General features: G+C 37.2%; 1 protein-coding gene across 1 annotated transcript; it reads right to left on the bottom strand.

Moving 5' to 3' along the window:
• Positions 1–5,761: 5,761 nt before the first annotated feature.
• hhex (hematopoietically expressed homeobox) lies at positions 5,762–13,125 on the bottom strand. The gene is made up of 4 exons (XM_086064706.1): positions 12,562–13,125; positions 7,866–8,044; positions 6,519–6,569; positions 5,762–6,409 (listed from the first exon to the last, which is right to left on the bottom strand). Exons 1-4 carry the CDS (start codon positions 12,965–12,967, stop codon positions 6,137–6,139), a joined length of 909 nt encoding a protein of 302 aa, XP_085920832.1. The 5' UTR covers positions 12,968–13,125; the 3' UTR covers positions 5,762–6,136.
• Between the last annotated feature and the right edge of the window lie 5,540 nt (positions 13,126–18,665).

The following is an 18,665-nucleotide window of genomic DNA, read 5'->3' as shown; positions in this document are numbered from 1 at the left end:
TATTGACAAAACCTTGGACTGGTTAAATATAGCCCTAGTCAGATGAAGTACCCAGTATCAGATGACCTCTGATAGTTGTGTCTGTTTAAAAGATGGAAAGTTTCTGCAACTAATGAGACTACAATAAGTTCAAGAGCTGTATTAAATTTTGCCTTCACAAATGCACTCCCCTCCGCAAGTATTGGAAAAGACTGGCCAGTTCCTTTGTTTTTGCTTGTGACTGAAAGCATTTGGGTTTGACATCATTTCCTTTAAATTCAACGCAGGAGAGGAGCTCACAGTCAGTCCTTGACATTGACTGAAATATATTCGCTGCACAACTGAAATCTTAAGTAAGAAAAAAATATATATATATTTTAACCTGTATTTGCTTAGCTTGCTCTGACATGATTCTTACTTTTAAAAAAAAAGGATTGTCAGGCAAGATAATTCTGCTTATGTTAAGATACTTATTACTTAATTATCTTATTTGATAAAGCAGTCTTGGCATTCAGTGTTAAAAGCCCGTTTTAAGTACTGTAAGGCTCAAAACAAACATTTGCCACATTTTAAGATGATTAACCTACATCAAAGACCCTGAATCTAGTACCGGTAATAAGATGAATGGAAGAAATAAAAGTCTGGAAACAATCAGACAAAAGTCAATATAGCTCTTTATTGTAAGCATTTTTTCTTGTAAAAAATTGTGTTATATTTACTCATCTTATTTTTCCTATTTCCAGTAAATACACTACCTTCTCAGTGGTCTAGTGGTAGAGTGTCTGCCATCAGCCTAGGAGGTTGTGGGTTCAATCCCTGGCTGCGTCATATCAAATGGGACCTGTTACCTCCCTCCTTGACACTCAGTTATCCAAGTGTAAGAAGGTTACTTATGCATTTTAAGAACATTTTTATATTTATTATAGCTTGAAAAAAAGTCAATATTACTTGTTTTTAGTCTAAAAGTGCTTTTTTCAAGACTGCTGAGGTTTATATGGGCCTAGTATTATTTTCTTATTTTTTCAAAATCTTAAATTTAAGTAAAACTTTCTGGTTCTGTTGGTGGATAATTTTGCTTATTTGAAATAATAATTTACTTATTTTATTATATTTTTTTCTTAAATTGTCTACTGTCCTTTTTGCAGGACATGGGGCTCATGCAGAAGATCGAAATACGCAAAGTATGTTTTTAAGGAAGTACAAGTAAACCTCCATGTGGATGAAGTACAATTGGCCAGGAAGACCAGAGAGCACTGCTGTGAAGTTAGTTGGCGCTTGACCATGTGTGACAGTGGCAACTCCGCATAGCTGTGCAAGGGCCACTTTGAAATATAGATCAGTCAATCAAACAAGTGCACATTGTTTATGTATTTCATTATTATTTTATAAATACTACTATTTGAACAGCTTTCTATTAAGACACATTTTACAAGATTTTGGGGGAGACCCTCTAACTCACCAGAAAATATGTGGCACTGCACTAAACAACAGCCCATCTCTCAATTTAGAACCAAAAAAGTAACTAATTGGTTGAACCAGTAGTTCAGAACCAAAACAGGAGCAATTTGTCAAAAGCTGACCATTTTTAAAGCAGTTATTTGTGTCATTCATGTGATATGGTCCCAATTTTGACTTTGACACACAGCAGAAAGTGGAGAAAACCATTTTTGCTTGTATACATTATCTTTATTCACCACAGTGTTATGAAGATAAATGTTGTTGCTCATTTAATTTAAAATACAGCACATAAAGCAAATGTATCATTCATAGCATATTAGTGATTTTTAGTGTATGCTGCGGGCCACAATTGGCCCCGGGGCCATAGTTTGGACACCAATAAATTTGAACTCAGAAACTCAAAACTGTTAGGCATCCTAACCTCTAATTTAATGTACTGATCTTGGTTATAATCATGTTGTTGAAATATGGAAATGGCAGCTTTTTCAACACAAATCTTGTTGTGAATCTCATTAGACAATCCCCAAGTATTCTGTGAATGCCTGTGTGTGTGCATGCTGGCTATCTATTGAACATTTCACTGTCAACTGTGTGTATTAATCCTCCAATTGTTGACTTTACCCTGAGAAATTTGTGAAGCATTACACAATACAGTGGCCCAGATCAATGAGCATACTGTTGGTTTTGGACGAGTCATGCGTGTGTGAGGCCATTGAACCGAGGCAAATTTATTGTGTAAATGCAATTATGACCTTAAAACTACCACACACACAGTCCCAAATAGTTTCTCATTCTCCAAAGACATCCACCATCCTATCAATATACACTTTGATTTAACTGACATTTCTTCAACAACTATAATTGTCTGCTAAAAAAAAAATATGAACAAATATTGTATGATCAATCAGTTGCCCTCCTATCTGTCCCTGCTGTTCTGAGAGTTCACTAAATTATTAACCTAATCTTCTTACTGAAAAACTCCCTCTCACAGTGTTTGCATGAGGTTTCAATGATAAGATATTTGAAGTTGAATGTGGTGTTGGGACAACCATTCACATAACAGTTTGCTAATCGGCTTTGATTTCATACAAATCTGATGTTAAGTTTTGATTTCATACAAATCTGATGTTAAGTGTAACCTTTGTGTTTCCAACTAGTGTCCTTTACCACTATATACTTACATACTGTGCAACTGTGTAAACGTAATGGGCTACCATTAGATTACCATTAGATTAGCTGTTTTTATTTTATTGTATTTTTTCTTTTTTTCTTTTTTTTTCTTTAAGAGCTCAGTATTGTTCATTCGGTAATGTCATCATCATTGCTCTCTTTTTTTCCCTTCTTTTTTAAATTTGGTATGTGGGTGAGTATATGTATGTGTGTGCGTGTGTGAGTGTGTGTGTATTCGTTAGTTCACCAAAAACCTTTACAAAAATCCCATACCATTCACCTAAACCAAACACCGCCGTCAGGAGACCCAAGGAAGGACCAAAGAAAAGAAAGGAAAGTGAAATCCAGCACCGACCAGACACCACCCACCGGGCCACCAACCAGAGTTCTTCACCAACCCCAGAAACATCAAAATTCCAACAAATCAGGGAGACCTCAATAGACCAAAGGAGAGACTGAGGAAAGGAAGGAAGGACAAATGAAGCAGAGTGAGATCCACAGACACCAGCCTCCACTGATTCAATGGCCTGAGGAAGAAGCTGATTGTGTCTGAGTTTCGATAGATGCTGGTGTGGTGGATCTGGCATGCATGAAAATCTCCACCAAAGAGGGGAGCCGTCGACCCCTGCCAGGACAGAGCAAGTGCAACACCTCAGGGCCCCCCAGGCCGCGGCAGTGCCAAAGGACGACCCCCGGGCCCCGCCAGGGCCACCGGCCGGAGAGCAAACCCAGGAGCAGGAGCGCCCCCCACCCCAACACGGCTTGGGATTAGCTATTATTAAATAACATTACTAGGGGTTGTGTGTCATATTAGGGTTAGGATTGTGCAAGGACTTGGCCTTTTCATACATACAGTAGGCTACTTTAGTAGCACAATTTTCACATCATATTGACATTAGTGTACCTGCTTGGTGTGCAACAACAAAATAAAGCAGTGTAAATTTATATTTAGCAGTCAAGTGCCAATACAGAAGATCTATGGCCTGTTAACATACTATGGTAAAAGGTATGTCGGTTTCAAGGACATCCCTTTGAGCATTCTTTTTTCCCATTGTCAATTACTTAACAAACAAATAACTGGCCATTATATTCTGAAAAACTCCTTAAAAATGTTGGCACAGGCAAAAAATGCATATGGTTTCCCAAAAGTTTCAATTCAATTTTCGTTAAGGGGGAATTCAAACTCAACCCAAAAGTTTTCTTTTCAATATGTTCTGGACAGCCTCACTGTTCTAAACATGATATTGTGTATGTGTGTGGAATATGAGTCAAACAGCTAAATCTACCCATTTTTATCCATCTCATCCATTTTGTCACTTGCTGTCCACTGAAAATGACATCACAGTTGCTCAGGGCTCACATAAGGACCAATCACCACTCACCTGTTTTCTGTACTGAACTGTCACTGGTCGTTACTTGAGCCCTGAACAAAATCGATGTAATTTTCAGTTGACAGCATGACAAAATGGCTGCCCCATGAGAATGATGAAAACGGGAGTATTTTTCTGTTTAACTGCTGACATTCTACATATGTAATATGAATGGTACAGTCAGTGAACCCAAGTGCCAGTTAGTGGTGAACTAATAGTTCATTCATTTTAAAACTCACTATTTATGTCAATAATATGCAAACAAATATATGTTCTATAACATTAACGTACATTTGTTGTATATAATCGTAGGTCTAGTAGTCACTAATTATATTACATGGCTGTAGACTCACCTTACAAGAGGCTGACATGTTTTGCCGCCATCTTCCTGCTACTGATACCCAAAGAACACATTTGCAAACGTAGTTAGCCCTGGTGGTGCTTGCAGAGAGTGTTGGACCCAATGGGTCGACCGCCGCTTACCTTCCACAGCTGGGCCCTGCAGGTGGTTGTCGCTGAGTCCCGTGATTCGGGCTCCCGTAACTCGTCACCTGCTGCTTTGCTCTCACAAGCTTTTACTAGTTTTTCGTTTTTTACTAGCTTCTCCCGCCAGCCGCTCTTGTTAGCCACTCCAGCCTATGGCTGCGACTAACTCTCGCTAGCCACTCTTGTTAGTTGCTCCAGCCAAATCCAGCTCGCTCCATCTTTCTGCGCCGCTCGCCGGGCTACACACCGGCTGCCAAGTCGCCGTAGCTCGCCGAGATGCTCGTTTGCTCACCCAAAATAAGAATTGCTAGGCTTGTGAAGTGTGGTTTCTCTGAGCCCCCGTAGTGTGCATGCTTCTGCGGGCTTCTAAATGCATGCATTTTGGTTGCATTCTATGCTATGCTATGCTGACATAGCTAGTGGTCACTTATTACACACTGTACCTTTAATCAGAATTCTGTGTAACGGCAATATTGCGATAATACATTTGCCACAATATTGTTGTCGTCATGTTGCGGTATTAAAATAAGTCGTTTAGTTTTAATTGGGCATGTTTTGGCCATTTACTTTTAAGATCCATGCTAATGGCCAGATGAACATATTTGAATTCCTCTACAAATTGACTCGATTCACAATGTGTGCGGGTATTAGCAAGTATGTGCCTCAATATTAAATATCATAATAATTGTAGGTCATTTATGTACATTGAAGTTAATGTTACCTGTAGCCTACTATTTTAACTATATGTATAATTTTGATTTCAGCTAATTAGCATTGTATAGACGAGACATTTACAAGCAATTGTTCAGAAAATGGTTGGATCAATGCTCATGTTTATTTGGATTTGCATTATTTGTTCTACAGAAACCACACCCACCCACACACACACACACACACACACACACACACACACACACACTTACTGTAGCTTCTCGTGTAATGTGTCAGTTTTAATTTAACAATAGTCTTTAGCTTAATATTTGTTCATATACTCCCTTTTGAACATGTAAATTGTGATGATACCTGTGTGTAAAACATTACTTTTCTTTTAAATATTTTTCATTTTTAATTACAATATTTCTGTTACTGGTTTATGTTCAATAAACAAACAAACAAATAGTCAACATGATGTGAGCCTACTTACTGTTTTTACTACTTAGAGTTTTTCCTTTTTGTTTTTTCATTATATAGCCACGTGAACACCTGTTTAGGCTATTTATATTAGTATAGCATTATTTGCAATGTACTGAAAGACATCTGTTGTTATACTAACGTAATTTTTCAATTCCACAAATTAATCAATTTGAATAGTTTATTAGACATCTTGAGCTTGTTCCTGCGTCGATTATTTCAATAAATCTCCATTTTAAAATGACATACAAAACAGTCCTGATCTAATTTACAGTAGAAACCGTATAACAATCATTTCACAAGCATACAAAGGCACTGGCGCAAGTATATATGTGCGCGTGTACGTGTAACATGAAGTTGAGACCGTACTGGACCTTTTTTTATTCTTACAAATAATGCATTTGTATTGTGTTTTTCTTTGGAATTTGTAAGTTAATTGTCAGTTGTAATGAATGTTCATTTATCTCATTAACACAATCAGAAAAGCTGATTCTTTTTGCAATCATTTTTCCATATGACCAGTCCCTTATGTGTCTTCACCCTCAGAGCTGGTGGGTCGGTGTGAACTCATTATCGTCCTCTATGTCCAGGTCTGTATCGTCTGAAAGGCTCCATTCCGGTTCCGCAAAGGACTGTTGTGCAGGCGACATGGATCGTACACTGTGTAAACCCGCTTCAACCGCGTGGGAGTCTGCCACAGTCCGTGTCTGCTCCGTGCACAGGACTCCAGACTGCTCCAACGTCCCGTCTGCCTTGTCACTCCTCCCAGCCGCACTAGTGACGTCCTCCTCCGGTTTGCCTCCTGGTGGATTTTCCTGAATTATTCAAATATTGGGCATACAATTAAGAACGTGCATTAAATACCAGCCTAACTATAATTAATTTAAATACTCGGAAAATGTAGGCCTATTTGTATGAACCAACCTGTTTGAGTCTTCGCCATTTTGCTCGTCGATTTTGGAACCAGGTTTTAACCTGAAAAAAAAGCAAATGATATATAATTTTACCTTTTTAATCCTTTATTATTATTATTATTATTATTATTATTATTATTATTATTATTATTATTATTATTATTATTATTATGTTTATCAGCATTGATTAATTGAGTAAACGTCATTGCATGCGTGCATTTAGTGTGTAGGCCTAATCCTTTTTCTTCTTTCGTTATTCCATATCTATTAATGTTGTTATTTAAATCATGTTTGATAAATGTTGAAAGTCACACATAGATAATGTCAAAATAAAAAAAAATTAAATTATAGGGATACTCTCTAAAACTAAGGATTTCCTGAAATCATTATACACATTATATTGTTCATTATGATTACCATATCTGACCTATTGTGTGGAAATCTGGGGAAACGCATATAAAACAAATACCGATCCTGTTTTCAAACGGCAAAAAAGAGCCATAAGAGTTACTAATCGATCAAAATATACAGAACAAACTCATTCTCAATTTTTTAAATCAAATACAATGACATTTTACGACTTAGTTGAATTTAAAATAGCACAAATAATGTATAAAGTACACACCAATCTACTCTGCCACAGAAGCTGTTTGAAATTAGAGAGAGTGCTTATAACACAAGGGGTACAAGTGTCTACAAAAAATTCAAACAAGAACAAATATTAAGCAATGGTATGTGTTTCTGTAAAAGGTGTTAATTTGTGGAATGATTTTTGAATTGACCTAAGATGTCAGTCACTTGCTGAATTAAAAAAAATGTTTAAAAGCAAAGTAAAAAAAAAAAAACTTAAAATAGACATGAGCTGTTAAAATTGTATATATCATTTATTTGGATGTATCAGTATGAGTGTAATGAAAATTGTATGTGTGAGTATGAGGATATGATTTATAAATGTATTATGGTATGCCTATGAATTTCATGTACATATGTCGCTGGCAAATGTGCGTATGTTAAAGTGCACTTGTATATATGACTAGGTTTATACATTTTTATTTTGTTGAAATACATTAACCTTATTATTGTATCAACATAAAACGAATAAGGGGTATGACTAGATACGTTTTTAACTTCCTCTTACCCCTTTTAAAAATATAAAATATTTTCTTTCTTCCTATTCTTGTTTTTCTTTTTACTTCAACTTATATTTTATACTTGTAATGTGTTTTGTGTTTTCTTAATGTTTATATGTTCAATAAAGCCAAACAAAAAATGTTGAATTGTTAATGAGTCAGTCTATTCAAATGCGGTGTTATGTCTCGTTAATCTCAGTGAACTTTTTGTTTGTTTGTTTGCTCACCTGTCGTTCGCTTAGCTGCAACATCTTGGCCAGTCTTTTCCTCTCCGGAGGTGAAAGGTACTTCTGGGTCTCGAACTTCTTTTCCAGTTCGATGGTTTGGTCGTTGGAGAAGCGGACCTGACCGCCTTTCCGCTTATGTAAGGGCCGCTGGATAAAGGGGGTCCACAGCAGAGGTTTCCCTATATGGAAGAAGGCACATGGATATTTTATTTATTTATTTATTTATTTATTTTTAACAAAAAAAATAATAGCAGCATGTGCAAACTGACTTACGCCAATGAAGCACAAGTCTTCACAAGTATCACAAGTTTTACAGTGCAAGTCACCGTATACGCATTTGCGTAAAATTACTTTTATTTTCCATGAGCTGTCGATTTGGTAACGTAACGTAACGTTGGTTAATGTAATAATAATAATAAAATCCATCAATGGCCGCGTATAGTAACAATTGTCACATTCCGAACTCGTTCTAATTAGTTCTATTGAAAGTGACGCCTCACTATAACGTTGTAATTAAAATGGATGGATAGATAGATAAAGATGACTAATGAAAGGTTTTACATCGTTAATGACATTATTACAGACACAACATATTGGGGGAAAAAATGTTAGACTAGAAGGTCTTAAATTGCGGCCGTCACCTGCAGTGGCTATACTGTATATGACAATGAAGCTCTGCCAATTTGGATTAACTGAATTTGTAAGTATAGGCCTATTTCCGTATGCTAAATGAATTAAGTTATAAAAAAATAATTTATATTTTAATTGTATTTTAATGTGAAATATGCAACCAAAACATTAAAGTATTATTCTGTTCAGATGCGTCTATATGTTTTTTTAAACTTCATTAGGCTATATATATATCGAGTTTTTGGGGGGGGCTTTTGAAGGATTTTTCCTGATGTTTCCCGCGCGGCTATAATTCAAAATAAAGATAAACTGCTCAACCTGGAAAATGATCTGCAAACAGCATTGCAATAGAAGTGTCTAGTGTTTTAGCTAGATTCAAGTCTGGTTTCCCGTCAGGTTAATAGTGAGGAACAAACAATAGTTGTTGCAGCTGTGCACTGCCATGCACGCTTTCTTTTTCGGGAAGGTCGTGACAGAGACTAAACTATGGCCAAATATCCGCTTCATGTGTTTCCTGCTTCGTGGCGTGATTATGGGCGACAGACACGCATGTCCTCTTCTCATTTACACAATCAAAGTGCACTCATGGGCGAAAGTGTTTTTTTTTCTTCTTTCTATTTTTTTTTTTTTGTTTTTGCTGTCGGTCTTGGTTGGAACCAAGCATGAGCAGGGCTGAGATTTTGAGCCAAACGAAAAACGAACTTATCATTTTGCAATGAAACGAACTGCAAAATAATTTGTATCCAAGTTGAGTTGATACAAAATGTATTATAATTAACGCTTTGATTTCACATGGATAATGACGAAAATGTCAAATATACCGAGCATGATTTGGGATGAGTCGAACCTAAATTTACCACTTAGGCTATATTTTGAAATAAAGTTTTGCCTTCTTGCACACTCATTCAGAAGTGACACTTTTTCGCAATAGGTGTAGCCCCGTTTGTAATCATAAAGAAAGTCAGTCACATCCTCACTGGCCGTGCAGAGGAAGTGCAACAATATGTGAAAAACGGATCCCGGGCTATCAGAGGCCGAGTGTTTCCTGAATATGTCTGTATTGAGGATGTCGATAAAATAATCAGCAGCGTGCAGCGGGCTCCCGAGGAAGCGGCTGGTCAGAGTGAGACAGGAAAACATTCAACAGCTTCTGAGACCAGATTTACTCCTATCGACAAGCTCACAGCTTCCGCAAGGCAACGGAACAGGCCCTGGAGCTCATTCAGCACGACACCAAAGTCACATGACCTGCTTGTCACGCTCCACTTAAAAGAACTTTATCGCCTGCAATATCACACCCACGGAGCTACAAGACCACTAAACAATTCTATCTATACAACCACATGTGTCCACTGGCCTCAATATAGGATAGACGCCATTAAAACTTTAAAACTTTTCCACGCAAAATAACAAGTGATTTAGGGGGCACATATGGTTTAGTCACTTGCTGACTCGCTGTTTTGATCTTTCCGAACAATAGAAGACCAGGAAAACAGTCAAGGTCACCACATAGCATAGACCCATCCACAAACAAACAGTCCCATCACCACCAAAAGCAGACTGATTGGTTAGGGCCCTCCAGGGGCGATTCTAGGTTCATAGGTTATAAGATGGTGGGCTCCAGGCAAGATAAATGTAACGATTTTGTCAATTTGAATGCTATTTCATTCTTACGTTTATGGAAAAACAAGCTTAGCACATTTTGGTCAAGCAGGCTTCCAATTCATTAGCTTGTTAGTGGCATCTTGGCTTTAATATTAACACTCCAACATGTCAAATTTAAACGACCGTATTGGTTGTCTTTCAAAGCACAAAATTATTAGCCTGGCAAGCCACACCCACTTTCTTGACAAAGAACAGGTGTCCATAGACAGCGATTTTGGCTGTGGCCGAAAACAGACTGGCCAATCAAATTCGTCTTTTTGCGTGTCATCGTCTTCGTGAGCAACGTCACTCTTCACTCTTCAAATTTTTCCCGCAACAACGACATAAGTCATTCATTACTCTCTTTTTTCGGCTAGTAGCCATGTTGGATTTTTACTCCGTCTTGAAAAACAAAAAGACTTTTCACGTCCGTCCGCTCTTCGCTCATTGGTTAATTCTGTCTGTTAGCTCAGATTTGCCCCCCCCCCAAAAATCCGACTGATTGAGCGGTTGACCAGACTCACTCACCGGCAAAGCCGCAAGTGAGTCTGGATTTCCAGGCAACGAAATTACAACCTCCCCAACAGCTCCCTCTATGGTGACAGGAAGAACAGCATGTTGGTCCGTTCTGTGGATGCTCTGTCTTAACTTTGGTGCGCATTCTTGTCATTGTTTCCACATTTAAAGGGATACTTGACTCATTGAGCTATTTTCAACAGTAAAAAGTTCAAATTGTGTCCAGAATTAATTTGATAACTTCATTATTTTTCACGAATAATTAATACCTTTAAAAAAAAAAAAATCCACTTGCTGTCGACTTAAGATGACATCACCTGTGCTGAGGAATAGGTAACGACCAATCATGGCTCACCTGTTTTCTGAGTTTGGTCAGCAAACTGAGCCATGATTGGTCATTACCTACTTCTTCAGCTAATGTCATCCTCAGTCGACAGCAAGTGAAAAAAATATTTTTGTAAAGGTATTTTTGTACATGAAAAATAATAAAGTTATCAAATTAATTCTGGACAAAATATTAACTTTATACCATTGAAGATGGCTCAATGAGTCAAGTATCCATTTAAACTTAGTTTTTAATGTTGCTTTAATAAAACTGTAAAAACTACCATAACTACTGTGCTTAGATGAATGATCACCATCTTGATAAATCACGTCATGTTTACATCGACTCCCACCGGCGGTTTAGGAGGGTTGACACCCGTCCTCCGAGCTGTACTTTTGTTGTTAAAACATTATTTTAAGTTTCAAAACACTTCTCTATAGCTTGTTTTAAAAAAGACAGACAATTAAAAAAAATTAATAATAATCACTTACGTTTTAGGGGTGAAGGGATCCAATTTAGGGGTGCTGGAGCACCCGCAAAAATGGACTAGAAACGCCCATGGGGTTCTCATATAGGCTACATTAGTGTGTGTGGTGTTTACTTTAAGGGCATTTAATGCTTATGTGGTTTCTTCAAAGTGCACTGCACCCAGTTGATATGCATGCATGATCAAGCGTGATGTTCTTATGCAAAAATAGTCTTGTTGGCAACGCAGCAAAGTCACAAGGGTGAGTTTGGGCAAAGTCATTGGCACATAATAATCATCATGGACTTTTATCCATATACGATACAATTACTTTACCAGTACATCAGTCCAATGCTTGGACACAATTTCAGAAAGAGAGCATTTTACTTGTAATTATCAGAATCCATCGGTAAATATTTTATGTCCCAACTGTTCTCTGGCTCAAAAGTCAGGTGCCATTTAAAGGCCACTGAATAAAAGGAGTCCAGAAAGAATACTTTTTGTTACACTTCTGAGTGTATGTTCTTTGTTCAAGAAGATGACAATAAAAATCAAAGTTCATAATAGTGAAGAAGGATGACAATCTAGTTGCCCAGGACAATGGTCGAGGTAAGACTGTAATTAAAACTATATGCAATTCTAACAAGTTGCCAGCCAGATGCGTCACAATTACATTAGAACCCCCCCCCACCCCCCCCCCCCCACCCAATCAGGAGGCATCTAGTGCATTCAGAAAATTATATTCATCAACGCTACGTTGTGAAGGTAAAATTATATTAGCCTACCATACGGTAGTAATAATAATATGAAAGCAATGCTTTGTGCGTGCGGTCGTGTTGTTATGTGCTGTGCAAAATATAGTAAAGTGGTGCAACAAACAACCGGAAACGGGACAATTGCTTAAAACATATTTGGAAAATACGGATGACTTAAGACTCTCGTGGCAAATATTTCACACAGATTTGAAGATTTCAGGAGAATACTGTCAGTAAAACATGCAGCGAAAAATAACAATAAGGCGCCAAAGGTTAGGCTATATGTATTAGGGTCATATTGGTATTCGCCGATATATAACGACACAGTTCTTGTTCAAATCTGTTTTAATACTCACTCACCGAGATGGTCGTGTCTTAGCAAGGTATGTGCATACTCTCCCAATGCTCGATGGTGCTGCTGATGGTGGAAGGGGTACACGGAGCCCGTGAAAGCCCCAGCCGAAGCGTACGTGGCCGTGAAAGCTGCGGTCGCGTGGTGGTGGGACAGCGCCGGATGGATCGGCGTCGGTTCGTAAATTGGCGTCCGGTAAGATGAGATGAAGTTTGTAAAGGAAGAGTTCGGCGATGGGAAAGTCGGCGTGGGGATGATAGGAGTGGAGGAGCATGACGAAGTGGTGGAGGTGGAGGAAGAAGAAGACGAAGAGTTGCCGGTGGTGTTATCAGTCCTCCCTAGAATGTCTTCGATGTAGAAGGGAGTCGGGTGAGCTTGCTGGATGGCAGTCGGCGCGTAAAGAGGGGCGCTCATGGTGGTCGTGTTGCCCTTCTCTCCAGCAACCTGTTTTGGACGAAAGCTCAGTTTCCCCCCCGCTTTTTTAGCACAACAATATTTGCTGTGTCCGTTAATTCAAAACAATTTCAGTGGCGTGGAAGAGGTTGTATAAGGAGGTCCCGATCCAACTGTTGGACTGTTATCTGGCTGCAGGCACAGAAGGGAGGAGATAAATGGACGAGTCACTTCCTCCAGGTGGACAGCGAACGTTTCTGATTGGCTCCCTCGTCTCCTCCAATCGACCCATGCAGACGTTCAGTGATCAGATGACAGTTGAAAAAAGATAATTGCCACTCACCAAAACAAAGACGCTCAAATAGTCTGTTAGTTGATAGGAAAATATTTTTTGAACATTGCTAAATTTTGCTCTATATTTTCTTTCATATCAGGAGAAACCAGGGCTATAATTCCAGAATATGTCCAGTGGGCCTATACAAAAGTGATACAATTATTTTGTCGAAACTCAAATTTGAATAGGCCTGACTCATGTTGACACCAGCGTAATTCACAGTAATTATCAGGCCTATTACAGCTTTAGTGGGTGATTCACATGCAAGATTTGACATTAAGAGTATAGACATATTTTAAATTAGCGTCAACAATAAATTAAGGCACACATGAAGTCATCTCTAATTAAAATGTTCTGTTGACATTAGGAAACTTAGTATAGTAAATATCTTAAAGGGTTACGTTATCTCTTTGGTCACGGTCCAGAACCCCATATGCAAGCATCAAACCAGAACCATATGTAATTTTAAGATGCAGCCAGTCAGCAATGAGCAAACAAAGGCAAAACGTTGAGGTTGTTGTTTGTTTTTGTTGTTACCACACTGTAAACCCAAACGTTCAAATTAATCAAATAGATTAAGTACAAAATTCTCAAAGTTTTATGAAAACTACTACTAACTTAACTTTTTAAAGTTGAAGTAACTTTGTATGCTTTTATGAGTAATTTGTACTAAAACGTTTTGATTAAATTGAACTATACTAGTTTTTGGGTAACTTAAAAACATACATTAGCTGATGTTTAATAATTTATTTTACTTATTATTTGTAATTGTATTTCAGCCCTATAGTTGACATTGTAAATTATCATTTGTTCTTAGTTTCCTATCTGGTTTAAATAAATTTATAATAATTTATGTTAGATTATAATCATACACCCATAGCAGGCGGCATGGTGGTCAAATGGTTAACATGTCTACCTCCGAGTCCAGAGGTTGGGAAATCGAATCCGGCCCTAGCTTCCTGGCTGAAAGTTGCACGTTCTCTACGTTCTCTACTTTCCTGCGTAGGTTCTGTACGGGTACTCCAGTTTCCTCCCACATTCCAAAAAAAAATGCATGGTATGTTAGCTGAAAACCGAATTGTCCCTAGATTATCTGTGTGTGCCCTGTGATTGGCTGGCAACCAGTTCAGAGTGTACCCTGCCTATACCCTTCCCGAAAGCAGCTGGGATAGGCTCCAGCATTCCCAAGATTCTCGTGAGGACACACAGTGTACTTATCGTTTGGACTTCTGTTAACTTAATCCAGTGATTTTAAAACATTTATACGTTAGTAACTGAGAATAATTGAGTTGCTGTAACAAAAAGTTTCTAAGTAACTATGTATCAAAAATATATATATTGGTGTAATCAAACCATTTAAGTTCTGCAAAACTTTAACTTTTGAGTTGATCAACTCAAAAAAGTGAGGCAACCGATTATCTTACTTTTTTTTAATTTTTAGTTCTGCTAACTTATTTGGGTTAACAGTGCATACAGACCTAGGTAGGCTAATGATGATTGCAATTTCCACCCCAAAAATATGCTGTAATTTCAACTATATGCTACAACAATTGAGCAGGTGTCAAATAGGCCTATTTCATTTTCACATGTAGAGTAAATAAATATTCAAAAAGGGTTGCAGTGATGGCTACATGTACACAAATGTCTGTATAGAATTAACAGTGAATTTCAATTCCTGTAAAATCTTGACAAACAAATGCTGTAAATACAAAAACAATGAAGCATTGTGTATAATTACATGAACCAAACGCAATTGTTGATTTGACAGTAAGAAAGACCACTTTACAAATTACTGTAATTTAAACAACCTGTAAAACAAAAAACATTGGGATACAATTAAAACTACATGATAGCAGTATTACAATAAAAAAAAATTGTCAGGAGGTTCTCTGGTATACATTTTGTTCATGCCAAAAGAAATATTCATATGACAGATAAGAATCTTTAGATATACATTAACCCTTAATATAAAGAGTGAATTAAATGTATTATGTTAATTTAAAATGTGATGTTAATGTAAAATGTGTCATGTTAATTTAAAATGTATTATGTTAATTTTAAATTGATATAGGTACTGTAGGCCTATTTATTAATTTATCCAGTACACTGTAAAAAAAATAATCTGTTGTTTTTATGGAAAAGGGCAGCTGTGTTTAACATAATAATTCTGTAAAAAAACAAAACAGTGCAACCCCCCCCCCCCCCCCCCACAAAAAAAAATACGTATCCTAAAACTGCAATTCACATTTTAAACTTGTTGATTTTACAGTCCTTTACTGAGGGCCTTGTAAGGTTGAAAAGCACTATGACGCACTAAGAACATTCTGCTTTTATGATAAAATAAAAAAAAATATATGAATATAAAACTTTGTTCTAAAAAATTTACATGCAGATTTTGCTTATTGTACATTGAATATCAGTAAAGTCAACATTCATGTATTGTTTGTTTATAGGTATTAAAATAGACATAAAATAATATAGGCTATATTTAAAAATATATGGGGAGACCGGGGAGTGTTGTACCAAAGGGATAGTTGTAACATAGTTTGACCAATTACAGTCCATGCCCATATGCAACTTAAGCTTACCGTGAAGATTCATGCTTCTGAGTTGCAAACTGTCTGTTCTGGAGCCAAAAAAAACAAAAAAATAATTTCAGGTAAGACACCAAAAATGTACATCCCAAATGTTTTTTTGCACAGTGTCCACTTTGTTGTAGATACAATTGTATGACTTAAGCTCATTTAGTAGTTTCTCTAGTTTAATTTGGTGTGTTGCATTAGCGCTAGCTTTGAAGCTAAAGGCTAAAAATGGTTAGCTTTTTAATGGTGGGAGGGTTGTAACTGTTTTAAAAAAAATTACAACCTTCCCCTTATGGCGAAATTTTGTACTGGTCTCCTTTTTTTACAGCACACCTAGGCAAACAAACAAAGACACTAAGCAAACTAAACAAACAAACAAACAAAAACCCCTAGCATGATGACGAAGAAGATGCCAACTCCTCAGACAATGAAAATGTCTGTAGGCATATTGTTTGTTTAGAACATTTTGATAACTCACAGCCAAATGAAGTGTGGATCAAATGTCAGCATTGTACATTTTGGGCCCCAAGAAGCCTGCACCCCAGACATGAACAACTATATTTACCACAACTGCCTTTCTAAAAAATAAAAAAAATAAAAAATAAAACAGGCCCCTATTGTTGTGTATTATGCCATAGGCAGTTTGCTTCCCGATTTTGCACTTAAAAAACACACTGTTAATTGTTTTGTTTACTGCTCAACAGTGAAACTGTTCAAATGCTTATCCTGTTTAAGGCAACCCCCCACACACACACACAAAAATACATACCAGTTTATACATTATTATTTATTTAATCTATTTTATGTCACATATATTTTACTGCATTGCATGTATTTTCATTGCATTCATTTTGTACTTTTGATTCGTTATTTTATTATTATTATTGTAGTCTAACAAGTTTATGGTTCCTCTTTATTATTCACTAAAGTGCTTCCATAAATTTATTAGCATGGATCTTTTTTAAGCATAATAATGTAATTGTTACATCCATCCCCAAGTAGTGTTACAACTCACCTTGGTACTGGGGCATGTTGTAACAACATACCACTTTGTGTTTAACATTACATTACATAATCTGTGATGGTCTAGTAGAAATCCAAGCGCGTGTCATTTATAGCAGACAAATATGGGCACCACATATCAAAATTTGAGATCTCTAGCACAAACAGACACGTACTAAAAAAAGTGTGACTATAATCCCCGGTATCCCCTAATCGTTTTATTTAATAAATACTATAAATTAGTATGTACAAATTGATCTGTAAAGTGGTTTAAATTTGCACAGTATTTTTCTTCAGTTTTTCTAGTAACCACAACTGCCATTTCCTCCCGGTAAAAATAACGGATTTTTTATTTTATTTTACAGTGTAATGTTAAACAGTTCTTTGACTATAGCGCCTTATCTTGAAATATATTAGACCTCCAAGTCTCCAATCTACATTCTAAACGGTGCCGTTTAACTGCGAGTGATTAACTCAGGATTAGAATGTTGAAGGAAAGATAGCCACAATCAGTGACAATGAGTCGCAGATGTATGCTTATCTTCCCCATATGAATCCTGTTCCACGATTATTGACGTCTCTTTTTCCCAGTTGCATTATCACGTGTTAATTTACGAGCATGATAAACGCGGCCACTATGTAGTCACGTCCCAGTGCCGAGTGGAAGCTAGACGCTTACCCGCTGACAAATGGGCTCACTAATCAAATTGGATTGTTCGATTTTGTGATGAGTGTTTAAAACGCGCGCCGCTACCAGCCAACTTTCCCAAATGCTGCAATTTAGATAAAGAGGACTCCGAGAGCAAACACGGATGAAACCAGCCTTGAAGACATGAAAGAAAGCACCAAACTGCTAATATTTGGACTGAGACAATAATTACAGCTCATTGATCCCGTTGGCGTCAGACTCCTGCCCAAAACGATTGATAACTTTTCAATAGGAGCAGGAGCTCCGTGACAGCTGGCGCCATAAATGTTACCGCTGACAAATCGCTCTGGTGCTGCTCTCAAATGAATAACATGAAAAACTGCAGCTGTTGAATATAGGCCTATCTTTTGGAACAATAACAATAGTATGTGTAGCCTATGTCAATTCAAAATTATTATTCGATAATCTTTTTTTAAGTGCATGTCATAACCAAAGATTTTGAAATGGCAGAGAAGCTGCCACCAACAGACCTGAACAGCTCATTTTAAACAGTTAGCTTTTGTAGTTCCATTAAAAGATGCAACTTTTTCAACTGAATATGTCACTTATCTATTTGATGTTGTAGACAAGCGTGTCAACCAGTACAGCCCCTCAACATTTTCAGAATGTTTTGATAGTAACTGCAGATGATGAACTCATTAATTTCTTTGAAATTGTATTTTAAGAAATGTTCTTAAACCGTTGGACTATTTTCTCATACAGTTGGTCACAAATTGGTGAGCCTTGACCCATCCTTGCTTGTGAACAACCAAGCCTTTCAAGGATATCACAGCTTTCCCAGTCTTTTGTTGCATTTAGGGAACATGTTTCAGGCAGAAAATTCAAAAGAGTATTTGAATTAAAACAATAAAGCTCTTCAATGTCAACAAAAAACTCATAGTGCGGCCAACATCATCCCCTGACCTCAATCCTATTGAGAATCTGTGGAGCATTGTTAAAAGGAAAATCTATGAGGGTGGATGGCAATATATCACCAAAAAGTAACTTTGTGAGGCAGCTCTGCCAAAATAGAAAATAATTTTTAAGCCTTGAAATAGCGGATTGAAGATAGTGCATAGATTTAGAAAAATGAACAAAAATGGATTTGCCTAA

Source organism: Leptonotus elevatus, chromosome 20 (assembly GCF_054856555.1).
Source record: "Leptonotus elevatus isolate MCC_2025b chromosome 20, RoL_Lele_1.0, whole genome shotgun sequence".
NCBI classification, from domain to species: domain Eukaryota; kingdom Metazoa; phylum Chordata; class Actinopteri; order Syngnathiformes; family Syngnathidae; genus Leptonotus; species Leptonotus elevatus.
The sequence above is the reverse complement of the archived record's forward strand: the minus strand, read 5'-3'. Positions and strand labels throughout refer to the sequence as shown.

Excerpts from the sequence above, each read along its gene's own strand:
- hhex (XM_086064706.1), bottom strand. The coding sequence starts at position 12,967 with ATGAGCGCCCCTCTTTACGCGCCGACTGCCATCCAGCAAGCTCACCCG. Across the intron at positions 8,045-12,561 it reads GCTAAGACACGACCATCTCG|GGAAACCTCTGCTGTGGACC; the intron begins GTGAGTGAGTAT and ends TCTTCCATATAG. Across the intron at positions 6,570-7,865 it reads TGCAGCTAAGCGAACGACAG|GTTAAAACCTGGTTCCAAAA; the intron begins GTGAGCAAACAA and ends CTTTTTTTTCAG.